Source organism: Peromyscus eremicus, chromosome X, assembly GCF_949786415.1.
Source record: "Peromyscus eremicus chromosome X, PerEre_H2_v1, whole genome shotgun sequence".
Classification (NCBI taxonomy): Eukaryota; Metazoa; Chordata; class Mammalia; order Rodentia; family Cricetidae; genus Peromyscus; species Peromyscus eremicus.
In genome coordinates this window covers 53,332,502-53,360,362 of record NC_081439.1, presented here as the reverse complement: position 1 = coordinate 53,360,362, position 27,861 = coordinate 53,332,502, and the positions used below count along the sequence as shown (strand labels likewise).

The window sequence follows — 27,861 nt, the reverse complement described above, 5'->3', positions numbered from 1 at the left end:
GGAGATTCAGAAATACAAGGCAATATTCAGCTACACAGAGAATTCAAGGCCAGTTTGAGCTCCTGTTTAAAAAAAACAAAACAAACAAACCAGACAGCAGCAACAAAAAGCCAAAAGAAAAGCCACCCTACAACCAGAGAAAATGTTTTTGTGTGGTCCCTAGATCAGCAGCATCCAAATTTCTTGGGTTATTATTCATGGCCCCAACCCAGACCTAGTTGGTACCCAAATCTGGAAATGGCTGGTTTGAACGATTTTCATTTTAAGCAGTGGCCTGTGTGTAAGGTGAGAACTCTACATAGGATAGGAAAATGGTCTTTCATCCCCATCTCTCATGGGATGCCTATTTATTGGCATCCCAGTTTTGTGAAATAGCTGTTCCATTTAAAAGAGTTTTACTCATTCCGTCCCTTCTCCTTTCCAGCACAGTGGTACTAGCTTTTCAGAGTCCTGCTACTGTTTTCTCAGCTCCTAGAGAAGTGTGGTTGAAGATTGGCTTTGAGGGGAGGGTATTAAGTATTAGATTCTGACTCAGCCACTACTCACTTCTTGACTTTGTACTAATCAGTTTACTCTCTTGCAAAGTAAGGAAAATAATTGCCACTCCTCTTGTTATGAAGCACCTTAAATGACATCATAATATGGAAGTGTTTTATAAAGGTGAAAAACATTGATTATATAAGCGTTGTTCTTAGTAATCTCTGGTTGCTCATAAGAAATAACAGGAATTTTCTGAGTTTATGAAATTTGCTTCTAAAGTCAGTAAGGGGGACAGACATGAGTGCTTTCACGCAAGCCTCAGAGATGGACTGCTAGCTCAGACAGATTTCACTGGGTGTTCTCTTCTGTCAGAGCTTCCTTGTCCTGCTGCCCATGTCCTTCTCGGAGGCATTCACCTCTAGCTCATTCAGCTGCCTTTCTCTACGGCACTTCGACTCTCTCATTTACTTGATAGCAAAGCTTTACACTACTGGAACAGGAATCATCCTTTGAGATGTTGTTTTCCTTACTCTTCTTCCTGGTTCTTTGTCACACATTTATTTCTCATTCTTTCTAAAATTAGAATCTAGAATGGATTTATGATGACGAACAATGAGGAAGTTCATGGTCCGAGAACGTGGCAAAGGCCCTTGCCTGCTCATCTCCATGAGTGAATGTAGACTGTGGCAGGAACTATGAAGAGAGAAAAGGTGGAGCATCCCAGCTGGGATGTTCTTCCAAGTACTATTGGATAGGTGTCACATCTCAGAAGTGGTGTGTAAGCAGTCTGTATGCTTTTCTTACTGACAAGGGAGTTTTGCTGGTGATGTACAAAGTCTAAGTTTGAGGAATGACAGAAATAACATTAAGAGGCCCACACCACTGCAAACAATGTCTTGTTGAAGCTGGTTTTGGCAGCGTGTTTACCACTAAGGATTCCTGAGCAATCCTGTGTTATTAGAGTGGATGCCAGCTCCATTTATCTAGACATTATTCAGCTTTAATTTTGTCTTCATTCTGTGGGAACCTGATTCTATAAACTCTTACTGAGTTTAGGCTGGAGCTTCTCTCAGTTATGTTCCTATCCAGATAGAGTTGTTGGCGTTTTTCATAGAGAGCTCACAAAAATTAATGCAGTGGTCAGAAAGGCAATTAATGACAAAGCTTTCTTTAAAGGGATTCTTTAGGTGGTTGCTGAACTAAGAAATTTAAGGTTAGACAATGAAAGAAAAGGAACAAGGGTTCAGCATGTTTTGTCCCCATATCCCTAGCTTTCTTCTAGCAGAAAATAGTATTGTAACAACTGGGTAACAAGGTTCGCAGTATCAGTTTGTGGTGTGAGAGACTGGGCAATGTCACCAATTCAATTAAGGGAAGGATGTAGAGTCCCAATTCAATGAAGCATGTGCAAATATATAATTTGCCTCGATCGTCAGTTAAGAGTTGCTTATACACTTGCTTGCTCAGGACAGGCTTTCTCTGAACATGAAAAACTAGAAGCTGTGCCTTCCTGGGGCCATCTGAATATACATGCCCAATTTGGACATCCGTACAAAGAATTGCTATGTGGCACTTTTTTTTACAAGTGGCATGTTTACTTCCTGTTCAAAATCAGACTTCCTCAATGTTTCACAGACAGTCACATTTTACATGTTATCTATGTGAAATTGGAACTAGTTTTTTTTTTTATATCATCTATTGCTTTATAACAACCCTTTCTAAAACCTAATGGCTTATAGTAAAAATTATTTAATTATAGGCAATTTGTGGATCAGGAATTTAGGTAAGTATCATTGAGTACTTCTTCTTCTCTGTATAGTAACACTCACTGAACACATGACTTGTTTTAGTGGTTCTAAGTGGTGCTCCTGACAAGCTTGGAAGGCTGGGTTCAGCTGGTAAGAGCTTTGACCAGAATGTCTGCATTGGGTCTCTCTGATTTTTAGTCTCAGGGCCATTAGCTATTTTTTTTTAACAATACTACCTCATGTCTTACATAAAGGAGTGTGCAGAGTCAGACTTTCAAGAGAACTGAGTAGTCTCTGGTGGATAATTATGACTTATACTTAGAACTCCCTTAGTGTCATCCCTGGTGGACTGGTTCAAAACAATAACAAGGCCCCTCACATTTAAGGGGGGAGCTCAGGTCTCATCTTTCAATGGAAGGTGTGTTTTTAAAAGTAAGGTCATCTACTCTGGTGATAGGATGGCCAAACACCCTAACTGTCGTGCTAGAAATCTCAACCAATGACTGATGGAAGCAGATGCAGAGATCCAAGGCCAGGCCCCAGGTGGAGCTCCAGGAGTCCAATCGGCGAGAAAGAGGAGGGATTGTATGAGCGAGAATTGTTGAGACCAAGGTTGGAAAAAGCACAGGGACAAATAACCAAACGAATGGAAACACATGAACTATGAACCAATAGCTGAGGAGCCCCCAACTGGATCAGGCCCTCTGGATAAGTGAGACAGTTGATTAGCTTGATCTGTTTGGGAGGCCCCTAGGCAGTGGGACCGGGACCTGTCCTTAGTGTATGAGCTGGCTGTTTGGAACCTGGGGCCTATGCAGGGACACTTTGCTTAGCCTGGGAGGAGGGGACTGGACCTGCCTGGACTGAATCTAACAGGTTGAGTTGAATCCCCAAGGGAGTCCTTGCCCTGGAGGAGATGGGAATAGAGGGTGGGCAGAAGGGAGGGAGGGGCGGGAGGAGGGAGGACAGAGGAATCCGTGGCTGATATGTAATATTAAATCAAATTATAAAAAAATAAAATAAATAAAAGTAAGGTCATGTTTTAATACTGCTAAAAGAAAAAAGAAAAATACTTCCTTGATTTTAATTGGTCTCTAGATGAGTAAACAAAACCATAATCCACAATCCAGCAAAGTATAGAATGTGTTGGATAGGAGAATTCCTTGTGTAGTTTTCACTGAATGAAAGATCAGTATGAGTTTTGGCATGAATGAGGACACACACACACACACACACACACACACACACACACACACACGCACACATGCGCGCGCGCGCCCTACAGAGAATATTGGAAGCAGTACTTCAGACTGAAGAGAGAATAAGCCACTGCAGGAGGCTATAGCAAGAAAACAAATGGAGCTATAATTTCAGAAAGACAAAATAGAGCTAAGAACACACTACCCCCACCAACAAAAAACACAGCAATCAGTGGACACCATTCACTAATAACTTTAAACTTTAATGGCCTCAACTTGCTAGTCAAGACACAGGTTAAATGAGTAAATCACAAATGAAATTTTGAATGAAAGTTGTAAATTAACTGTCTCATTAAGTATGGCTTCTTATTCAGAGGAAGCTAAAATGTAACTAAATATCTGTTTAAAGTTCACTTATAACAAATTTAGGCCTATACCAAATGAGAGCCCAGTAGATGCTGAGTAGTAATAATAAAATCAAAAGAAGATAAAATAAAGGCAAACAAACAAGAAAAGGACAAACAAATAGAAGAAAAGAGCCAAAGAAAAAGGACTAGAAACACATACAGATGCAGAGATGCACATAGAACCCCCCCCCCCGAAATCTTACGTAAAGACCTGTAAGGTGAAAAAATAAAAATAAAAAGCTTTCCCTGGAAACCCACTTGCCATGCTATGCAGGTAATCATGTAGGTAGGGGGATCTTCACTCTCCTTCCTGTTCCCAGTCTTATCCCCTAACAAACCACCTCCAGTGGAGTAGCCTTCTACTCTGCCCCCAATCCCAGGGGATCATGTAGCTCTTCACCTACAGCCTTTCTGCACCCCATCCCTTTGTCTCAGCCACTAACTCCAGAGGCACTCCCTGAAAAGCTGTCAGCCATGTCAGCCAGGGAATCAGGTAAGCTATCTTCGCTGTCCCTTCTGTCCTCCAATTCCAATCTTCCAGTCTTAGCCCCAGCTTTGTAACATATCACCTGCTGTGCATTCATCTCCCTCCCTGTCCCCGTTCCCAGGGTTCTACACAAATCCTGGTGGTGTACCCAGTTTTTCTCCCTTCGGTGTGCCATCTCAGCAGCACCCCTTCTAGCCCATACCCATTCCTTAGTGTTAGCTCCAAATACCTAGAAGCATTTTCTACCTGGGAACCCCTGGCCACCTTTATCAGGATTCCAGAAGAATTTCTTATCCACCACTCTCTTTTATGAACCAGATAGGACAAGAGAAACTCAGGCACAGAGCACCCACCCAACAAAGACAGGACCAGATATCAGCACCTATTATTACAATTATCAAAAAGTCAGAAGAGCATGGATAGATGTTCTACAAATGCTAAGAGACCACAGATGCCAGCCCAGGCTTCTATACCCAGCGAAACTTTCAATCACAATGGATGGAGAAAAAAAAAAGACATTCCATGAGAAAACCAAAATTAAGCAGTATCCATCTACAAATGCAGCACTACAGGAAGGCACTGGGAGAACTTCAACCTGAAAAGGTTAACACCACCAAGAAAAACCAAACCAAAGCAAACAAAAACCACAAGGAATAAATAATCTCAGACCAGCAAATCAAAATAGGGGAAAAAAATCTCACTCCACAAAAAACACAATAACAGGAATGATCAAACAGTGCTCATTGTTTACTCTCAATATCAGTGGTCTAAATTCTTTAATAAAAAGACTCAGACTAACAGAGTGCATTTGAATACTAGATCCATCCAAGAAACACACCTTAAAATGAAGGGTAAAAGGATGGAAAAAGATATTTCAAGCAAAATGGACTTGAAGAAGCAAGATGGAGTAACCATTTTTAATATCTGACAAAATAGACTTTAAAACAAAACTAATCAGATGATGAGGCAGGATAGTGCATACTTATTAAAGGAAAAATTCACCAAGAGGACATTGCAATTTTAAACATATGCACCAAACACAAGGGAAACCAAGTTCATAAAAGAAACACACTATAGCTTAAATCACATATTGACCTTCGAACATGTTAGTGGGTAACTTCAATACCTCAAGTCATCCAGACAGAAACTAAACAGAGAAACACTGGAGCTAACTGATGTTATAAACCAAATGGAACTAGCAGATATTTACGGAACATTTCAACCAAACACAGAAGAAAATATATTCTTCTAAGAAGCTCATGGAACTTTCTCCCCCAAATTGACCACATATTTTGACAAAAAGCAAGTCTCAACAGATACAGGAAAACTGAAATAACACAGTGCATTCTTCTGACCACCACTGATTTAAACTAGATATCAACAACAGTAGAAATAACAGAAAGCTTACAAACACATGGAAACTGAACAACTCATTACTGAATGAAAAAAAAATCTCTCAAGATAGAAATTAACAAAGAAGTTGAAAATTTTTAGTATTGAATGAAAATGAAAACACAATATACCCAAACTTGTGGGACACAATAAAGGCTATTCTAAGAGCCAAGTTCATAGCACTAAGTGCCTACATAAAAAATTGTAGAGACCTCATATTAGTAACTTAATGGCATACTTGAAAGCTCTAGAACAAAAGGAAGAAATCACACCAGACACAATTAAATGACAAGAAATAATCAAACTTAGGGCTGAAATTAATAAAATAGAAACAAACAAACAAAAATAGTACAAATAATCAATGAAACAAAGAGTTGGTTCTTGAGAAAATCCATAAGATTGACACATCCTTAGCCAAATTAACTAAAAGGCAGAGAGAAGAGATCCAAAGTAACAAAGTAAGAGATGGGGTACATAACAACAGACATTGAGGAAATCCAGATATTCATAAGGACATAAGTTAAGAATCTGTACCCCATTAAATTTGAAAAATCTAAAAGAAATGAGTAGATTTCTTGACACATACTGTACTGACTGGTTTTGTTTATCAATTTGTTATAAGCTAAAGCCGTCAGAGAGAAAAGAGCCTCAGTTTTGAGGAAATGCCTCCATGCAATCCAGTTGTAAGGCATTTTCTTAATTAGTGATTGATGGGGGAGGACCCAGCCCATTGTGGGTGGTGGCATCCCTGGGGTGGTGGTCCTGTGTTCTATAAGAAAGCAGGCTGAGCAAACCATGAGGAGCAAGCCAATAAGCAGCACCCCTCCATGGCCTCTGCATCAGCTCCTGCCTCCAGGATCCTGCCGTATTTGAGTTCCCGTCCTGACTTTCTTCAGTGATGAGCACCAATGTGGAAGTGTAAGACAAATAAACCCTTTCCTCTCCAGCTTGCCTTTTGGTCATGGTGTTTTGTTGCAGTGATAGAAACCCTAACTAAGACACATACCACCTCCAAAAGCTAAATCAAGATCTGATAAGCAATTTAAACAGACCTATAACCCCCAGTGAAATAGCAGCAGTAAAAAGTCTTCCACTCCTGAAAAAGCCCAAGACCAGATGGACTCAGCATAGAATTCTACCAAAATTTCAAAGAATTAATGCCAGTAGTAACTAAACTATTCCACAAAAGAAACAGAAGGAACATTGCCCAATTCTTTTTATGAGGCCAAGTTTCCCTAATACCTAAACCACACAAAAACCCAAGAAAGAAAGAAAATTACACACCAATTTTTCTTATGAACATAGTTGTAAAAATTCTCAATCAAGTACTTGCAAACCGAATACAAGAACACATCAAAAAGATCATCCATCATGATCATGTAGCCTTCATTCCAGAGATGCAGCAATGGTCCAATTTATATAAATCAATAAGTGTAATCCACCATATAAATGGACTGAAAACAAAATCTATACGATCATCTGATTTGGTGCTTTGGCAATTTCCACCACCTCTTCATGATAAAAATCCTGGAGACAGTAAGGATACCTGGGACATAGCTCAACATAATGAAACAAATTCTCATTAAGCCCACAGCCAACATCCACTTAAATGGAAAGAAGCTCTAAACATTTCCATTAAAACCAGGAACAAGACAAGGTTGTCCACTCCCTCTACCTATTCAGTATAGTACTTGACGTCTTAGTTAGAACAAGATGACTGAAGGAGATCAAGGGGGATACAAATAGGAAGGAAGAAGTCAAAATATCTCCATTTGCAGATGATAAGATTGTATATGTAAATAACTCTTAAAACTCCACCAGGAAACTCCTGCAGCTGATAAACATTTTCAACAAAGTAGCAGGATACAAAATTAACTCACAAAAACCAGTAGCCTTCATGTATTCAAATGACAGACTGAGAAAGAAATCATGGAAACAATACCTTTCACAGTAGCCTCAAAAAAATATCTTGAGGGTAACTCTAACCAAGCATGCAAAAGACTTAGATAATAAAATCTTTAAGACATTGAAGAAAGAAATTGAGGAAGATATCAGAAGATGAGAAGATTTTACATGCTTATGGATTGATATGTTTAGTTTAGTAAAAATGGCCATGCTACCAAAAGTAATCTACAGATTCAGTACAATCCACATCAAAATTCTGACACAATTCTTCACAGAAATTGAAAGGATAATTTTCAGCTTCTTAAGGAAACACAAAAATATATATAATATAATTATATATTTATATATAGCTAAGATAGCTAAGATAATTGTGAATAATGAACGAACTGCTGAAGCTATCACCATCCCTTACCTCAAATTTTACTACAGAGCTATAGTAATAAAAACAGCATGGTATCGTCGGAACCTGATATTTTATAAAGAAACCGGAAATACACACTGGAGAAAAGACAACATCTTCAACAAATTGTGCTGGTTAAACTGGGTGTCAGCATGTAGAAGAATCCAAATAGATCCATATCTATCACCCTACACAAAACTCAAGTCCAAGTGCATCAAAGACCTCAACATAAAAATATATAAACTGAACCTGGTAGAAGAGAAAGTAAGGAATAGCCTTGAACACATTGGCACAGGAGACAACTTCCTGAACAGAACACCAATAGCACTGACACTAAGATCGACAGTTAATAGATGGGATCTCATGAAACTGAAAAACTTCTATAAGGCAAAGGACACTTTGAGAGGACAAAACATCAGCCTACAGAATGAGAAAAGATTTTTACCAACTCTACATATGACAGAGGGCTAATATCCAAAATACATAAAGAATTCAATAAACTAGACATCAACAAACCAAGTAATCCAGTTAAAAAATGGAGTGCAGGTCTAAATAGAGAATTCTTAACAGAGCAATCTCAAATGGTCAAGAAACACGTTAAAGAAATGTTCAAAATCCTTAGCCAGCAGGGAAATTCAAATCAAAAGAACTCTGAGATTCCACCTTACAGCTGTCAGAATGGCTAAGATCAAAAACACAAGTGACAGCTCATGCTGGAGAGGATGTGGAGTAAGAGGAACACTCCTCCATTGCTGGTGAGAGTGCAAGCTTTCTACTATGGAAATCAATATGGCATTTCCTCAGAAAATTGGGAATTGATCTACCTCCAGACCCAGCTATACCAGTCTTAGGCATATTCACAAAGGACACCCAATCCTACCACAAAGACACTTGCTCAACTATGTTCCTATTCATAATAGCCAGAAACTAGAATCTAGATGTACCTCAACCAAAGAATGGAAATAGAAAATGTGGTAAATTTATACAATGGAGTAATTTTAAAAAATGACATCATGAAATATGTAGGCAAATGGATGGAAGTAGAAAAAAAATCATCCTGAGTGAAGAAATGCCTTCTATGTTTCTTTCCTCAAAACATTTATTTGGTTTTCATAATAGAACTAACAAAAGTCAATAAAAAGAAAACAAATTAATATTTTTTTCAAAGCTGAGACTTGATTTCTTGGCCCTGAACATGATAAGCATGTCCACTACTCCTGAGATATGCCCCTAGTCCAGTTAGTATGTTTCAGAATGAAATATTTTTCATTTTACACAAAAGTAATTTATTATTCCTTTTATTGAAAATAATTTTTTTCTCACATAATAAATCCTGATTGTTGTTTCCCCTCTTTCTACTCCTCCTAGTTACTCCCTATCTCCTCTCCCACCTTTTTGTATTTCATTAGAAAACAAACAGGCTTCAAAGGGATGATGTAAAATAAATATAAAATATATATAATATATATATATAAAATAAATAATAATATAAAACAAAAATTCATACATTGGAATAGGACAAAAGAAACAAATAGAAAAAAAAGAGCCCAAGAGAAGGCACAAGAAATAGACCCACTCATTTGTACACTCAGAATTCTCTTAAAAACAATAAACTGGAAGACATAATATATATGTAGAGGACTTGTAGCGTTAAAAGAGAGAAAATCATATATAAATTAAATAAACATTAAAAAATAAGATTTAAAAAAGTCATGATACCACATTATAGGCAAGGAACCTCCAAAGATGCCATTGCATTTATTTTTTGTTGGCCATCCACTGCTTGGCATGTAGTCTATCCTTAAGTGTAGTTTGTTTCCCCAGTGAAATTTCCTTGGAGAAAAGGAAATTTTTATTTGCAAGTGGTTGTCAATTGGAGATTGCCTCTAGGTTAGGGATGGAGACATGTATCCTCTTCTTCCAGGTCTAGGACACCATTTGGCTTAACCCATGTAGGCCCTGTTCAAGCTACCTCAGTCTGTGAGTTCATATGTGCCTCAATCCTTTTATTTTAGAGGGCTTTGTTTCTTTGGTGTCCTCCATCCCTGGATCATACATCTTTTTACCTCCTCTTTAACAGTGTTCCCTGAATCCTGAATGGAGGGATTAGGTGGAAGCATTCTGGTTAGAGCTGAATGTTCTAAAGTCTCTCATTCTCTGCATATTGTCTGGGTGTGGGTCTCTATATTTGTTCCCATCTGCTGCAGGAGGAAGCTTCTCTGATAGTGGCTGAACAAGGCACTGATCTATGAGTATAGTAGAATATCGTCATGAGTCATTTTATTCGTACATTGTTTTAGTAGAATATTAGTATTTGGTTTTACCATAGGTCTCTGGGCTTGTTAGTCTCAGGTTCTTGGTTACCCAGGCAGAGCTGGGTAAGTGTTCCATTTTTTTTTTTTTTTTTTTGTTTTTCAAGACAGGCTTTCTCTGTGTAGCTTTGCGCCTTTCCTGGAACTCACTTGGTAGTCCAGGCTGGCCTCGAACTCACAGAGATCCGCCTGGCTCTGCCTCCCGAGTGCTGGGATTAAAGGCGTGCGCCACCACCGCCCGGCAAGTGTTCCATCTTATGGATTGGACCTTAAGTCAAACCAGACACTGGTTGTTTACTCCCCCAAGCATTGTTCCACCATTAGACTAGCATTTCTTGCAGGCAGGACAGATTGTATGTAAATCAAATGGTTTGTAGCTGGGTCAGTGTTTATGTTTCTCCTTTGTAGCATGTAGAGTACCTTCCTCTACCGAAGTCCCTAGCATGTAGGGGTGAAGGTTCTAGGTAGGTACCAGCTCAACTTCTCTATGTTCAATGAGTTGTCTAAGTATCTTCAGCAATAGGGCCTCCATCAGTTTGTGGAGAGCAACCTATAATCTTGGCAATAGCTTGGATTGTTTCGGGGTTTTCATGGGACCCCTTTGGCCAACAGCTCAATTAGATGTTACCCATTCCTGGTACTAAAAGCTTTATTTTGTGACAAGAGATGTCCTATTAGGGCTCTGCTTCCCCCATTATTTGGTGATTTCATTTAGATTTCCTTCATGTAAGTATATATTCTTCTACTGTATTAGATTTTTATACTACCCTTCAAATGTACCTTAATTTTATCTATCTTTCTCCATATTCCCCCTCTCATCATCCTCTTTCTTCCCCCTCCTCACTTGAACCTCCCTTTCTAGCTCCCCCACCTATCCATAGCCATCTATTTTATTCCCCTTTCCTAGGGAGATCTATCTGCCACTCCACTCCCAAATCCATTATTCTATGAGTAACCTCTGTAGTTCTACAGATTGTAGCTTGGTTATCATTGACTTAACAGCTAATATCCACATATAAGTGAATATAGTCCATATTTGCCTTTTTGGTCTAGATTACCTTAATCAGGATGATTCTTTTCTAGTTTCATCCATTTATCTGTGAATTTCATGACTTCATTTTTTTAAGAGCTGAATAATACTCCATTGTGTAAATATACCATGTTTTCTTTCTTTCTTTCTTTCTTTCTTTCTTTCTTTCTTTCTTTCTTTCTTTCTTTCTTTTTTTCTTTCTTTCTTTCTCTCTCTCTTTCTTTTTCTTTCTTTCGTTCTTTCTTTCTTTCTTTCTTTCTTTCTTTCTTTCTTTCTTTCTTTCTTTCTTTCTTTCTTTCTTTTTTTTTTTTTTGTTTTTCAGGACAGGGTTTCTCTGTGCAGTTTTGGTGCCTGTCCTGAAGCTCTCTCTGTAGACCAGGCTGGTCTCAAACTCAGAGAGATCTGCCTGGCTCTGCCTCCCAAGTGCTGGGATTAAAGGCGTGTGCCACTGCCACCTGGCCTGTACCACATTGTTTTTAATCCACTCTTCTCTTGAAAGACATCTAGGTTGTTTCCAGTTTCTGGGTATTATGAATAGAGCAGCAATGAACATGGTTGAGCAAGTGTCTCTGTGGTAGGTAGGACGAAGTGTCCTTTGTGTATATGCCCAAGAGTAGTATAGCTGGATCTTGAGGCAGATCAATTCCCATCTTCCTGAGGAACTACTATATTGAGTTCCATAGTGGCTGTACAAGTTTGCATTCTCTGCAGCAATGGATAATTGTTCCTCTTACTCCATATCCTCATGAACTGTCAAGTGTTTTATTGATTTTAGCCATTTTGACAGGTATAAGATGAAATCTCAATAGAGTTTTGATTTACATATTCTTCATTACTAAGGATGTTGAACCATTTAAGTGTTTTTTCAGCCATTTGAGTTTCCTCTTTCGTGAATTCTTTGTTTAAATTTGTACCCCATTTTTATTTGGGCTATTTGTTTTCTTGATATTTAGTTTTTTGAGTTCTTTGTATATTTTGGGTATTAGTCCTCTATGGAATGTGTAGTTGCTAAAAATCTTTTCCCATTCTGTAGGCTAACACTTTTTATGAGTGATGGTGTCCTCTGCCTTACAGAAGCTTTTCAGTTTCATGAAGTCCTATTTATTTATTAGTTGTTGATCTTAGTGCCTGTACTAACAGTGCCCTGTTCAGAAAGTGTTTGCAGGATAACATACACACACACACACACACACACACACACACAAACACAAACACAAGCACACAAAATCTCGAGTATATTCTTGAAATATATTTGTTTTTTCAAGACAAGGTTTCTCTGTGTAGACAATGCTGTCTTGGAACTCACTCTGTAGACCAACTGCCTCTGCCTCCCCAGTGCTGAGATTAAAGGCATGTGCCACCAACACCCAGCACAATGATATATTTTAAAGAAAAATCCTAATGATAAGGAATAACAAGTTTGTATTTGAACCTTGTTAATCTAGATATTGTTTTCTTTCTTTCTTTTTTTCCCTTAGGTACAAAATGCTAGTGACTTGCTGATCAAACCCCTGGAAACTTTTCGGAAGGAACAAATAGGTTTCACAAAGGTATTTTTTTGTACTATATAAGGTCATTTTAAATAGTAATTGAGTAGTTATTTGGACTACTACTCATTATTCTGCAATGATACAGTGGTTAACTATATAGGGCTATCCCAGATAGCTAATTACAGTATTTTGGAGTTTATCTCTGTGGGTGTTTCCCAAAGAACTTGGCATTTGAATTACTTGGTGGCCCTAATCCCTGTGGGTGGGTGTCATGTAGCAGGAATCTTAAAGAGTCTTTATTAATAAAATCAAACCTGAGCCAGGTATTGGGGTGAACACTGGAAGATCAGAGAGACAGAACAAGCCACAGCTAACCTCACCTGGCCAACCTCTCAGCTGATCTTGTTTCCTCAGACTGGAAGCCTCTGAGTCCTCATCTCTGAATGGGTCTCAGCTGAACTGCTGCTCAAAAGCCTGAATCCTTAACCAGGCCAAATGCTTCTAGTTCCTGGTCTTCATGCCTTATATACCTTTCTGCTATCTGCTATCACTCCCTGGGATTAAAGGCGTGAGTCACCATGCTTGGCTGTATCCTTGAACACATGGATTTCTGCCTCTGGAATGCTAGGATTAAAGGCGTGTGCTGCCACTGCCTATCCTAAGTATCTAGTGGCTTTTCTGTTCTCTGACCCCAGATAAGTTTATTAGGGTACACAATTTTTTGGGGAACACAATACCATCACAGTGTCATCCAATCCACTGAGAGTCTGAGTAGAACAAAGGGGTAGAGAAAGGTTGAATTGACTGCTAGGTCACATGACTTAGAACATGGCGCCTTTGCTCTCAGTACTACTGGTTCTTAGGCCTTCAAACCCAAATTGGAATGCCCAGCAATAACTCTCAGGCTATTGAAACTTCTTACTATCCTATTGGTATTTCTTACAGTTTCCATGTAGCAGATCATGAAACTTCTTAACCTCCATAATCAAAAGAGCCAGCACCTTAGAATAAATCCCCCCTGTCTCTGTCTCTGTCTCTGTCTCTGTCTCTCTGTCTCTGTCTCTCTCTTTCTCAAATAATACAGAAATTAGTAACAGGAAGTGTGCTGCTGCTATAACTAGTAAGAGTAATGGACCACTGAACAATGGGAATACATTCTAAGAAATGCGTCGTTAGCTGATTTTATCATTATGTGAGCATCATAGAGAATACAGAAATAGATAATACAGATCACTCAATGTAGTTTTTGATACAGTTAGGAAATTCGGTAGAGCGGGAGGTATTTGAGGCTCCACCAGCATGACATCACATACTATTTAACAGTAAGTGTTTTCCAAGGCTTATACTCGAAAATAACAGTAAAAGTATGGTGTAGTAAATATGTACTCTAGTAACATAGTTATTTTTCTTATCATATATTAGGCATATAATTGGATGTGCTAAATTTTTTGTGTTATTGATAGCTCAGTACACAGCATCACAGACATATAAGTGATGCCTGATGCTTCTATGGCTATGATGTCATGGGAGTGGCAGAAATTTTTCTACTCTTTTATGATGGTCCTCTCTCTCCCCTTTCCCTTTCTCCTCTCTTCCTCCATTTACTCTCCTTCTTTTCTGTAACTTCCTCCTTCCCCTGTGTTTTCTTTACTTTTTTTCAGACAAAATGTCAGTGTTGCTCAGGATGGACTCAAATCCCTGATCTTCCTTTTTTAGGTTCCCGACTGCTGAGCTTGCAGACTTGTCCCCCAACACCCAGTTCTATTAATAATCCTTTGAGGCCGCTTTCATGTATGCAGTCTCTTGCTGAAAAATGTCAAATGTCATTATGCAGCATATAACTTTATCTTAAACTGAAGGCACCACCAGAACCAAATGCTTGGTGGGCCGGAGGAGTTTTGAGGAACATACCAGGGAAAGTGGATGGTGCTGTGGAATGACTTGTTATCTGGTGAGGATTCAGCAATCAATGAGAGGGATAGAGAAAACTTCCACTGTCTTAGATTATATATTGTCAATTATGTAGTGTTGTGAGAAATGTGGGCATTAAGGTGATAAATCTGGATCTATTTGCATATGTCTACATGCAGACATCCAGTTTGACCAGCACCATTTGTTGAAGATGCTTTCTTTTTTTTCCAGTATGAATTTATGGCTTCTTTATTCAAAAGTGTCCATAATTGTGTGGATTTATGTCTGGGTCTTTGATTCAATTCCATTGGTCCACCTGTCTGTTTTTATGCCAGTACCATGCAGTTGTTAGTACTATAGCTGTTAGTTATTTGCAGCACTCTTACCCTGTGAGAAAATGTCACGAAATACAACAGAATCCACTAACAAGAGTTTTATTAAGATAGGAAAGAGAGACAGACATGACAGGCCTGTGAAAACACACATGAATAAAGATGGAGTTGGGAACATGGCGCCAGCTTTTAAAGGCTGGGCTGGCCTGTGCACACAGGCCCATGTGGCTATTCCATGCATGCGCGTAGATCACATGGTTGCGCTGCGCGCTTTACGCAACCATGGAAAGCCACGGAGTCTTGGTCATACAAGACGTTTTGACCTGAAAATGGCTATTTTGACCCGGAAATGGCTAGGCGGAAGTGTCTAGATCCGCCGGGCATGCGCAACCATGGAGGCATATTATGAGTCCCTATCAATAGCTCTGTAGTAGAGCTTGTAATCTGGGACGGTGAAACTTCCAGAAGTGGTTTTATTATACAGGACTGTTTTAGCTATCCTGGGTGTTCTGTTTTTCCATATGAAGTTGAGTATTGTTCTTTTGAGGTCTGTAAAGAATTGTGTTGGGATTTTGATGGGGATTGAGCTGAGGAGACTATGTAAGCAGACTATGTAAGAAGCAGCTTGTTTTCTTCTGCCTGCTAGTAGTAAAATTCAAGAGAAAAATTGATGATGGACTTACTTATTTTTAACTTTTATTGATTCTTTGTGGATTTCACATAATGCATCCAGATCCCACTTATCTCCCAGTCCTCTTACAACCACCCTCTGCCCATGTAACATCCCCTCCAAAACAAAACAAAATTTAAAATTTAAAGAAAAACCAAAAACCAAAAAAAAAAAAAAAAAGAAAAGAAAAGAAAGAAAGGAAGGAAGAAAAAGGAGAAGAATCTCATCTCGGAAACCGTAGTGTGGCCTGTTGAATAACAGTTTATCCTTTAGTCTGTTCATCTTTACTTGTAAGTGTTCATTGCGAAGAATCATAGGTGTGATTCAAAGTCTCTGGCTTCTGCTACACTATTGATGTGGGGCTATCATTGGAACTCCTCTTAGACAATTGGTCTGGCTGAAGGTCTCTGGCTTCTGCTACACCACCAACAGTGGGCTCTCCCTGGGGCTCCTCTTGGATATCTTGTTGTTGTCCTGTGTCATGGAGATCCTGCAGTTTGGGATCTGTAGGTTCATCCCATGCCCCAAAGTTCATAGATGAGGTGGATGTGAGGTGGGCTAACTCATAGCACCGGTTCTGGGCCTGGGTGGTAGCTGAGTTGGTCAGCCTATCAGCTTCCCCTTATCATCACTACCCGGGCAAGCTCTGCAGCTCTTCCCCAGCTAGCTCACCCAATGCAGCTTGCAGCAAGGAGAGGGGCCAGTTCTGCTCTTGGGCTCTCGGATCTGGGTCACCTAGGCTCACACCACCAGACTCAGCTCTACTGTTTTTCCCAGGCAAGGTGCAGGGCCCTCTCTCCTGATTGCTGTAGGAGGCATACAAGGCGGGGGTTGGGAGTGGTTCAGCTCTTTTGCTCTCACACCCTCAAGGCTGGCTCACCTGCACCCCTAACCACAGGGTCAGCTCTAGTGCACTGTCCAGGCGGGGTACAGTGCCTGCCTTCCTGTTCTGTAGCTGGTGAGGGGCAGGGCTAGTTCTCTCATTCTAGTGACCCCAGGACCAGCTCTTTAGTCTGCTGAAGGTAGCAAAGGGCGAGGGGGGAGGGCATCTTTCCCTCACCCATGCCACCACATGGCAGAGAAGAAGGAGGGTCAGCTCTGCTGCTCCCATGCCCTCAGGGCTGGCCCACCTGCATCCCAGATAACAGGGTCAGCTCTAGTGTGCCATCCTGGTGAATTGCACACCTGTGGTGAGGGGTGGGGTCATCTTTCCTGCATGTGGGGGCCAGCTCTCCCCCAAGGGGCAGGATCAGCTCTCCTGCTGCAGTTATCCAGCTAGGGGCAGGGCCAGCTAACTCAGGCTCAGTGAAGGGCAAGGCTAGCTCAGCTCAGCCCTCAGATTTCCACAGGCATGAGTCCTATGACCCCATGTTAACACAGGCCAAGGACATCATAAGGACCCCAGCTGCAGCAGGACCGTGGACCCACATGATCCTCAGTAGCAACTTGGGCCAGACATCTGCATGGCCCCAGGTGGCAACACAGGCTACCCAGATCAATATGGTCCCGGCAGCAGCATAGCCCTTGGACACTGAGATGGTCTCAGGTGGCTGACCAAACTCCGGTCATCTGCACGGCCCTTGGTGGTAACAAGAGCCATGAACATCAACTCAGACCCTGGCTGCGTTAGGGCCAGGGACCCAGACATAGCCCCTGGCAGCAGCCCTGGCCCAGATTATTCCATGGCCCTGGGTGAGAGTGCAGGCCACTCATATCTGCATGGCCCCTGTGGCAGTATGGCCCCTGGACACCATCATGGACCCAGGTGGCAGTACAGACTACAAGCCTCTGTGGCAATAGCCCAGGCCTGGACATCACCTTGGACTCAGATGCCAAGCAGACCATTCATGTCAGCTTGTCCCTCACTGCTCTCACCTCTTCAGATCTGCCGCTCTTCCCAGCCCATGAACCATTCTGCCCCGCTTTCTCTCTTTCATTTCCCCACCCTGTACTTGCTTACCATAAGGGTCCCCTGACACCTGATGGGTTCTTGGTTGAGTCACAGGTGGCACTTGGTTGAGTCCTGCCTGCCCCAGCTGCAAGGCATGGCACTGATACGTTGCTTTTTATCTCTCATGTGCCCGGGCCTAGAAATCATGGACTTGTTTTGATGGTGACTGATGCCTGGCATAAAGGTGCCAGTCAGGCTCCTGCTGTCTGTGCTCTCAACCACTCAGACCTGGAAAGTGCTGAACAGCTTCTGGTCTGGGGGGAAGCGATCTGTGTCTTCTGCCGCTCAGGCCTGGAAAATCTAAATAAGTACTTTTTAAACAAAAATGAACCAAAACTTTAAAATAATTGGTTCAGTGTATGTATTCACATTGCAAAGAATAAGAAAGCAGGTTCTGAAGAGAAGTTGAGATTAGTATGGTTGGAACTGGAGACTACTCAGTGGTTAAGAGCTTGGGTATTGCTTTTGTGGGGTGGGGTTGGGTTCCCAGCACCTACATTGGGCCACTCAAAGTTGCCTGTAACTCTTGCTCCAGGGAAGAAAACATCCTCATCTGAACTCAGTTGAGACCTTCACTCATGTGCATATACACCCCCCACAGTCATACACCACGTACAGTATAAATAATTTTAAAACAATAAAAAGAAATCTTTTAAAAAATATTCCCATGGCAAGAGTCGAAGACCTAACACATTATCTCAATGCAAGGCTACATAGATGAGATTACACTACCACTACCACCTGAGACTATAGGAAACGGAAATTAGAATGAGTTGAGTTTTGCAGAATGTGCTATTTTTCAAGAAATGAGAAAGTGTATTAAAGATAATTCCCAAACCACTAGGATTCCTACTCCCATTACAGGCCCTAGGGACAGGGATAGTTCCTTCTCAGTTTAAAAATGTGACTTTGTGGTAGTTCAACACTAGGATGCCCCTACCCCATGCTTCCAGAGATGGGCCACTGCGGAAAGCATCGTGGGTCTCCTCTCCTCCTCCTCCTCCACAGGAAGTATCACAGTGAACAGTGTTTGGGGGCCAACCAGTCAAAAGGTAACAGTAATATTTCCTTCTTTAGAGGTAGAAACCATGGCACTCAGCCAGAGAGGATTATTCTGAAACCTTAAGATTGCATGGAGTTTGACTTGTCTGATAATCACTGCTTCCTTCTTGTACATTTCTGTCTTCTAGAATTGGGATGCCTGTCTTATGCCCATACCTGCATTTTGTTTCGAGAAGTATATTTGTTATTTGGTACCAGAGGCCCACAACTGAAGATAATTGTATCTCAAGTATCAGCCATATCTAAGTTACATCATAAAGTGAATATGTTAAACTTTGAACGTTAGACATTTGAAGTGATGCTGGAATAAGTTGTCCTTTGAAGTTGTTGACATGAAGTTACTGTATTTTGCCTGTGAGAGAGGAGTGAGAGGGTATACAAAATGTTACGTTTGTGTCTCCCAGTTTCATATATAGAAACCTTAAACCCTGGAAATATTTTTTTCCTTTTAGGACTTTAGTTGCTCCATTTGGAAAATGAGAGGCATAGAAATAATAGCCATCACTGGGCTAAGGGCTTTGCATTCTTCCTTTAATCACAGCAATCCTGGGGGCGTCTGGCAGTGAGGTAAATGAAACTTATACAAGACAAATAAAATGATAAAAGTTATATAGTTAGTATCAATGGCCTGGATTGGGATATGAGGATCTTTTTAGCTTCATGGGATATGAGGATCTTTTTAGCTTCATATTTTACTCCTTTTCAAGATAGGATCTCATTGTGAAGACCAAGCTGGCCTGATATGTCTTTCTGTTCTTCCTTTTTCAGCCTCCCTAATGTTGGAATTACAGGTGTACACTATTATGCCCAACCACATCCTTCTATTAAGTTATACTGTCTAGATCTGTGCTGTCCATCAATTTTACAGTGTGTGTGTGTGTGTGTGTGTGTGTGTGTGTGTGTGTGTGTGTGTAAGTTAAAGTCTCTCTATGTAGTGTAGGCAGGACTCTTGGGTGGCCTCTTACTCTTGATTCCCCTGCCTTAGACTCTTGAGTGCTGGGCTTATAGGTATGCGCAACTGCATCCTGTTTGACTTACCCTTATGATAGCCACCAAACATTTTAAGTCTCAAGTCTTCCATATTGTTAGCCTCATTTTAAATACTTAGTTGTCGCAGGTGGCTAGTAGCTATTTTATTGGCAAGTTTATACACAGACCCTGTTCATCGTCATTGAAAGGCCTGTTGCACAGTGCTATACCAGCTAAATTCAGTTTCACTGTCCCTGGATCTCCTTTATTACTAAATATATTAAAAAGGGATATGAATACTTTCAGTTTATTTTTTTTATTTTTTTCAGCCTAGTGTGCAAAACTATTCCCAAGGTATATCCAGCATGTAGCCAAAGTTCTTTCCTTTATAAGTTAAAATGTACCATCTTAACCAAACATCTAGACCTAATTTTTGGAATAAGAATACACTTTACAGTGGTTATTATTGGCAATCAGTTTGGATAAAGAATATGAAAGTAGCAGGAAAGAGATTTATTGTCAGGTCAGTTAGAATCTTCAAGGTCATTGAGATATAAAGGCTATGAAATGTGATGTTGGGATTATAGCTCAGTAGTATAGTAGTTGACTCGCATATGTGAGGCTCTGGGCTCTATGAACTCCCCCCCACACACACATAAAATGGAAAATGAAAGGAGAAGAAAGGGCAAAACAATTAGTGGATGTACTCTTACTTCTTGATATCATGACTGAAGGTGATATGAGCATTCAAGCATAGTGAGTTGTCTAGATAGCCCAGAATTACTGTGTTCTACTAGTTTCACTTGGCATCTAATTAGTGTTAATACTACTTGGGGGGGGGGGAAGTATAATTAAAAGACACAAGAAGCTTTGAAATTACAAATGTGATAGAAAAGTAATTGTCAGTTATATGACACTGAAAAGGGTTGAAATCGTCATATGTTTTGAAACCCACGTATCTGACTTGCTTTCAAGCCTGGATAAGACCAGCAAAAGGAAAGTAAGGATATGCTGTAGCAGTTGACCACTTATCATACAGAAGGGGAAATTTGGTGGTATGTTTTGTGTGTACCAGGCTTACTAGTTTGATGCTTTTATAGACAACTGTCTTCCCACTACAGACTTAAAGTAGGACTTAAAATTTATTATCCTAGTAAACAGACTGAGACTCTGAAGGGTTAAAACAACCACCAGTCTTTTTCCAATTCCAAAGACCCCTCTTTATCAGTAGGGCTAGCCTGTACCATTACAAAGACCAACTCAGTGTTAGCATTATGTCTCAAATAGACTACCTGGAATTTTCCCAATAATAAAGTTTAGGGTAGAGGAAGTTGCACTTAACTAAGGACCAGAAGATGAAGTTATTAGTTTACTGCTCTGTGTTTTCTTTTTATTGCCTCCTAGTTCCAAATTCACCCCTCCATATCTGCTCTGTGATAACAGACAGTTCCTTCAATTGTCTCTCTGTAGTTAGCATGGTGTTAAGCTTTCACAGTAGACAATACTGCAGGTGAAAGGGTCTTTCTCCAAGCTTTTAGAGGCTGCCCAGTGGGCTGCTTCAGGGGTGGGCCTTTGATTTAGCTGTTCTCTCAAAACACATGGTGTATCCCTGACCTTGAAGCTTCTGTCAAATTAATAACATTCTGCAGGTGTATCAACCTTGAAAGGCCTCACACACTCATCGTTTGTCCCAACCTTCTTCTATAGTCAACCGTCTCCCCCCACCATAGGGACTGTCTGATGTAGGAAATGTTAGTAGGAAGCATCAGATCTCTATGCTGGGCCTTCATATAGTCTGATTATGCTTAGGCAATTCCCAATGAGCCAGGCAGGCCCTGTGAAGCTCATCTACATCTTACTGTATCCCCACTCTTTCTGCAAACTGTATGTTGGTTATCTCTGGAGAGATAAGTCCTTCTTATTTAGTGAGTATAAACTTCCAAGGCTAACAGTCAGACTTCACTTCTACCCAGAGAGTTATATTGCCATGTTCCTAGTGAGGTCTGATCCTATCCAGTTTTGTCTTGAATATTTTCTTAAGTCTTATGAGACCATATAAAGTTTCCTTAAATTTTATAGATACTCTGTTGTAATGATCCCTCTTTTTGTATTCCTGGGGATAGAACTGAGGATCTTGTATATGCTGGGCAAATGCTCTACCCCCTGAACTATAATGCCCTTTAAATGTTTTTGTTTTGAGACAGTGTCTCAATAAATTGCTGTCCTTGAACTCACTCTGTAGTCTAAGCAATATTAAAACTTGTGATCCCGATCCCTCAGTAGTTGGATGAGGTTTCTAGCACGACAATCAGGGTGTTTGGCCATCCCATCACCAGAGTAGGTCAGTTCGGGCTGTCTCTCGACCATTGCCAGCAGTCTGTCTCTCTGTAGTTAGCATGGTGTTAAGCTTTCACAGTAGACAATACTGCAGGTGAAAGGGTCTTTCTCCAAGCTTTTAGAGGCTGCCCAGTGGGCTGCTTCAGGGGTGGGCCTTTGATTTAGCTGTTCTCTCAAAACACATGGTGTATCCCTGACCTTGAAGCTTCTGTCAAATTAATAACATTCTGCAGGTGTATCAACCTTGAAAGGCCTCACACACTTCTGTGGAGGTATCTTTGTGGATTTCTGTGGGCCTCTCTAGCACTTTGCATCTTCCTATTCTCATGTGGTCTTCATTTACCATGGTCTCCTATTCCTTGTTCTCCCTCTCTGTTGTTGATTCAGCTGGGATCTCCTGCTCCCCCAAGCTCTCTCTCCCTCGACCCTCGCCCTTCACTGCCCCCACTCATGTCCAGGCTGTTCATGTAGATATCATTCCATTTCTCTGTCATTGGGTGATCCCCGTGTCCTTCCTGGGGTCCTGTTTTCCAGGTAGCCTCCCTGGTGATGTGAGTAGCAGTCCAGTCATCCTTGTTCCACATCTAGAGATCTATGGCTAGGCCCCGGGTGGATCTCTGGGAGTCCAATTAGGGAGAATGAGGAGGGTTTATATGAGCGAGAATTGTTGAGACCAAGGTTGGATAAAGCACAGGGACAAATAGCCAAACGAATGGAAACACATGAACTATGAACCAATGGCTGAGGGGTCACCAACTGGATCAGGCCCTCTGAATGGGTGAGACAGTTGATTGGCTTGATCTGTTTGGGAGGCATCCAGGCAGTGGGACCGGGTCCTGTGCTCATTGCATGAGTCGGCTGTTTGAAACCCGGGGCCTATGCAGGATCGCTTGGCTCGGCCTGGGAGGAGGGGACTGGACCTACCTGGACTGAGTCTACCAGGTTGATCTCAGTCGGCAGGGAAGGCTTTGCCCTGGAGGAGATTGGAATGGGGGGCGGGCTGGGGGGAAGGTGAGGGGGGCGGGAGGGGGGGAACAAGGGAATCTGTGGCTGATATGTAGAACTGAATTGTATTGCAAAATAAAAAAAAAACAACTTGTGATCCCACCCCCAGCCCCCAGCCTTAGCCACTAGAGTAGCTGGAATTACAGGTCTCAAACATCAGGCCTGCCTTGTTGTAATAATTCTTGGTAGTATAATCTGTGTCCTAATTGGGCTAAAGCTGAATACACAAAACTCTTGTTGCTAGCTTGGTTTGTGACTTTACCAGTAGTTGCTAGGTACTATCACCAGTGACAGAGAAACACAGCCCGTGCTACCTACCACCAGCATCCTGAGGCGGTCCCTTCCCTCTTAGGGACTTCTATTCAGGTAAAAATAGATTTTTTGACTATGTTTTGGAAAAGAATTTCAGGATGAATAATTATAAATCAACATTAGTAAATTTTAAAGTATTTATATCAAGATATATAGGAATAAAATAGAATATGATCTCTGGGCTTCTCCAGAAACTGTCATGCTTAGATTTCCTTATAATGGTTATTTATGTGATCTTGGGAGAAGTTGGAGGAAGGAAAGGGGTGGGAAAGGGAGATGTAAATATATTTTAATAACAAATAAGGTTACATTACTCAAAGAATATGATTTACAACAAGATTAGGCAAAAATTTAAAAGTTAAGTAAAAGTATTTTAGCTAGTGCATTTATGTTTCTTAGAGAACTTTGTTTTGTTAATGAAATAAGTCATTTTTTGAGGTATACTACCTAGTATTAGACATAAGAGAGGATAGCTAACATGGTAAAACAAGTTTAAAAACACTCTGGCTCTAAGTAAGAACCATTTATTTATTGTTTTTAAGATTAACATTGGAGATGTCTTTAGGAAAACAAACATTATTTCTACAGATAATTTTTAGTTTGTAAGTTGTGTTGAAGTTTCTTGACTCTGAGTCAGCATCAAAGACTAGATCCTGGGACCCTGGGGTGACAGGCTTCTTTTCCATCTTATGTCTCATTAATTTTCCCTGACTTTTTGTCCTGCCTCAGTGTAATGCCTTCCTTCCCCCCACATGCACATGCATGTGCATGCATGCGAGTTCTCAGTCATCAAATCTTTGAATGACCCTGGAAATTAGAGGCTGTTGTTCCCTATTAAAAGATAAAGACACTAAAGTTCAGCGTGGTGTAGTATCTAAAGTCACTCAACCAGGAGTGGCATTGCTTGGAATAGAATTCAGGTTTTCTGGACCCAACTATATAGCTCATCTTCGATACTACTGCCTGATTCTAAGGCTAACAACAAGCAGCTAGCACCCACAACGGTTCTCCATCTTCTGTGGCTTGGTTCCATTCATTATCTTATCAATACAAAGACTTTCATTCCAATAAATTTCCTGGATTTCCTTCTTAGGCTGTTTTAAAACTTGTAAAACTCTTCACCTCTTTAAACCTTTACACTCATTCTGTAATTATGTTTTATATATATGTGTGTGTATGTTTATACATATGTAGATACAGGTATGGCTATATTTATTGTGGAAAGTAAGGTGTAATCTGAATGTTAATGTTAGTGAGACTGGAATGAAAATTGGCCTCAGCATAGCAATCACAGGAAGCAAATTGCTGCCATTGAAATGCTGTATCTTGTGACTTTGTTGTTGTCCAATAAATTCTGACATTGTGGAAGGACACAAATATGTTAATCTATGTTTCTGATGTATGTAGTGCACTCACAACACTATCACAGTAGTCTGTTTATTGTTGTCAAGACTACTAGGTCAGTCATGTTGGAGGTCATACAGTAACCTCTGTTGTATGATTACCATTGGTCATATCAGGCTTGTCCACCTAGTGGGGCATTTTCTCAAATGAGTCATTTCCTAAATTACTCTAGCTTGTGCCAACTTGACAAAACACTAGCCAGCACATTCCTGCTTCCCAACTTCATATCTTCCTGTTTAAAATTTAATAACCTATCAATGCCAATTTATATTGTTTCTATTCTCCTTGGTATGGAAGCCATCTACTAGAGTATAGTAGACCTACCAGAAACCATACCCTTAAAGAAAACTGACTCTCCCTCCTCTAAAAGCCATCAACTGTTTGTAGCTCCTAGGTTGGGGTAGGTCACACGAACACCTTCCAATTTCATGCTAGAATGTTGACTGGCTTGATCTTGTTCAGGTCTTGTGCAAGCCGCCACAGTTGCTGAGTTCATGAATGCAGTGACCCTGTCATACCCAGAAGACACCATTTCACTCTTGTCCTCTCTGATGGCTGGCTCTTAGAATCTTTCTCCTCCCTCATTTGTGATGCCCCCTTAGCCTTGGGGAGGAGGACATGATTACAGATGTCTCATTTGTGGGTGAGCCCTCCACTGACATGTAATCTATGCAGTCTGACAAGTTGTGAATTTCTGTGTTAACCACCATCCACTGAACAAGGAAACTTCTCTGATGAGGTCTGAAAACTGCTTTAAATTATGAACAATGGGAATTTATTTATTTATTTTTATGAAGGAATTTTTTAATTCATTTTACATACCAATCACAGATCCCCCTCTCCTCTCTCTTCTCATTCCTCCAAACTCCCCCTCCAACCTACTCCCCATTCCCTCCTCCAGCAAGGCAAGGTCTCCCATGGGGAGTCTTCAGAGCCTGGTACATTCAGTAGAGGCAGACCCAAGTGTCCCCTCCTGCATCAAGACTGTGCAAGGTGTCCCACCATAGGTAGTGGCTCCAAAAAGCCAGCTCATGCACCAGAGATGAATCCTGATCCTACTGCCAGGGGGCCTCTTAAGAAGATCAAGCTACACAACTGTCTCACTTATGCAGAGGGCCTAGTCCAGTCCCATGGAGGCTCCACAGCTGGTGGTCTAAAGTTCATGAGTTCCCACTAGTTTGGTTTGGTTATCTCTGTAGGTTTCCCCATCATGATCTTGATGCCCCTTGCTTATAGAATCCCTCTTCTCTCTCTTCGACTGCACTCCTGGAGCTCGGCCTGATGCTTGGCTGTGTATTTCTGCATCTGCTTCCATCAGTTACTGGATGAAGGCTCTATGATGACAGTTAGGGTACTCACTGATGTGATTACTGGGGTAAGGCAATTCAGGCACCCTCTTTACTATTGCTAGTAGTCTAAGCTGGGGTTATCCTTGTGGATTCCTTTAACCTCCCCAGTGTCTGGCCTCTCCCCATCCCCATGACATCTCTGTCCATCATGGTATCTCCCTCACTGCTCCCCAAGTCTGTCACTGCTACAGCTCGACCATCCCATTCCCTCATGTTCTCATCCCCCACTCTTCAACCTCCATTGCTCCCCCACCCCTGTCTGCTCATCCACAGTTTACTTATGGAGAAGAGAGATTGGGAATTTAGAGAGCAGTTTGATACTATGTACATTTAACAGAATAATACTAATAGATTCATTCTTGAGGCCTGTTAGCTCTCCAACCATAAATTATGTCTAGTGCAGTGTCAGGCATGTGTTTCCTCCTGTGTATCTGGACTTAAATTCAACTAGGAAGTAGCTGTTTACCTCTAAAACATTCTCATACATGTCAAGCAATTTATCTGTTTCTTTCTGTTTTCTAGCTTATTGGAGGATGCAAATTTTCAAAGTATTTTCTAATAAGTCTGGATTTTATGGGAATTTGTAATATACCCCTTTTCATCTCTAATTTTATTAATTGTAATTTTTTCTTTCATTTGGTGAGTTTGACTAAGGATTAAACTCTTATTTCTTCATTGACTTTTCTATGCTGGGAATTGAATCTTACACATGCTAGGCAAGAGCTCTGCCATTGAACTACAGCTCACTCTATCCCTTTTGACGGTAGCTTGTTGCTGGAGAATTTTTCTCCAGCTCCCGCCACCAAGTCCCGCCAGTCCCAGAGCCCACTTATAAAATAAACACACAGACTCTTACATTATTTAAACTGCTTGGCCATTAGCTCAGGCCTGTTATTGTCTAGCTCTTACTCTTATATTTAGCCCATTTCTATTAATCTTTACTTTGCCACATGGCTCATGGCTTACTGGTACCTTACATCTTCCTTGTCCTGATGGCGGCTGGCAGTGTCTCTCTCTCAGCCTTCCACTTCCCAGAATTCTTTTCCTTGTCCCGCCTATACTTCCTGCCTAGCCAATGGCCAATCAGTGATTTATTTACTGACCAATCAGCAACACACTTGACATACAGACCATCCCACAGCACTTCCCCTTTTCTTTTCTTAAAAAGGAAGGTTTTAACTTTAACATAGTAAAATTACATATAACAAAACAATTATCAAGCAAGAATTACAGTTACAATATTAAAGAAGAGATCCTATCTATCTTATATTTGTAAGTTTAAGGTTTTATATCTAACTTATCTTTTATTATAACTAAGGAAAATTGTAAGTATCTAGTCTTTAACCACATCAAAGACCTCAGAAGGATATATTACTACCTGAGAAATGGAGAAGGATATAAGCAACTTTTAGGAGTCTTGTAGGGTAGACAGAGACAGCTGGCAGCCTGGACAGTCATTCAAAGTTCTCTTGTAAAGTTGGGGCATCTGTCTTCAGCCCACAGGCCTAGAGTCTCTTATTCACTTTTCTCTGTGTCCTGTAGAATGTCTGGCAGTTTTCTCTGCAAAGCAGGAACCTGAAGGACCATTTTGTCAAGCAAAGTTCAGTGGTCACCTTTGTATGGGTCCTGCATGTCCAGTTGATCAGGCAGTCCAGGCAAGAACAGTTTCTTTTCCAAATGGCTATTTTTGTCAAGAAGAAGATAAACTC

The 27,861-nt window shown here is 40.8% G+C and overlaps 1 protein-coding gene across 1 annotated transcript in view; it reads left to right on the top strand.

Annotated features, from left to right (window-relative positions):
* Ophn1 (oligophrenin 1) overlaps positions 1 to 27,861 on the top strand; it is a 348,861-nt gene that overhangs the window by 133,907 nt on the left and 187,093 nt on the right. The window contains exon 5 of the mRNA XM_059250481.1: positions 12,839 to 12,910. Within this exon, the coding sequence (XP_059106464.1) occupies positions 12,839 to 12,910 (72 nt within the window). The remainder of the gene's footprint in view (positions 1 to 12,838; positions 12,911 to 27,861) is intronic.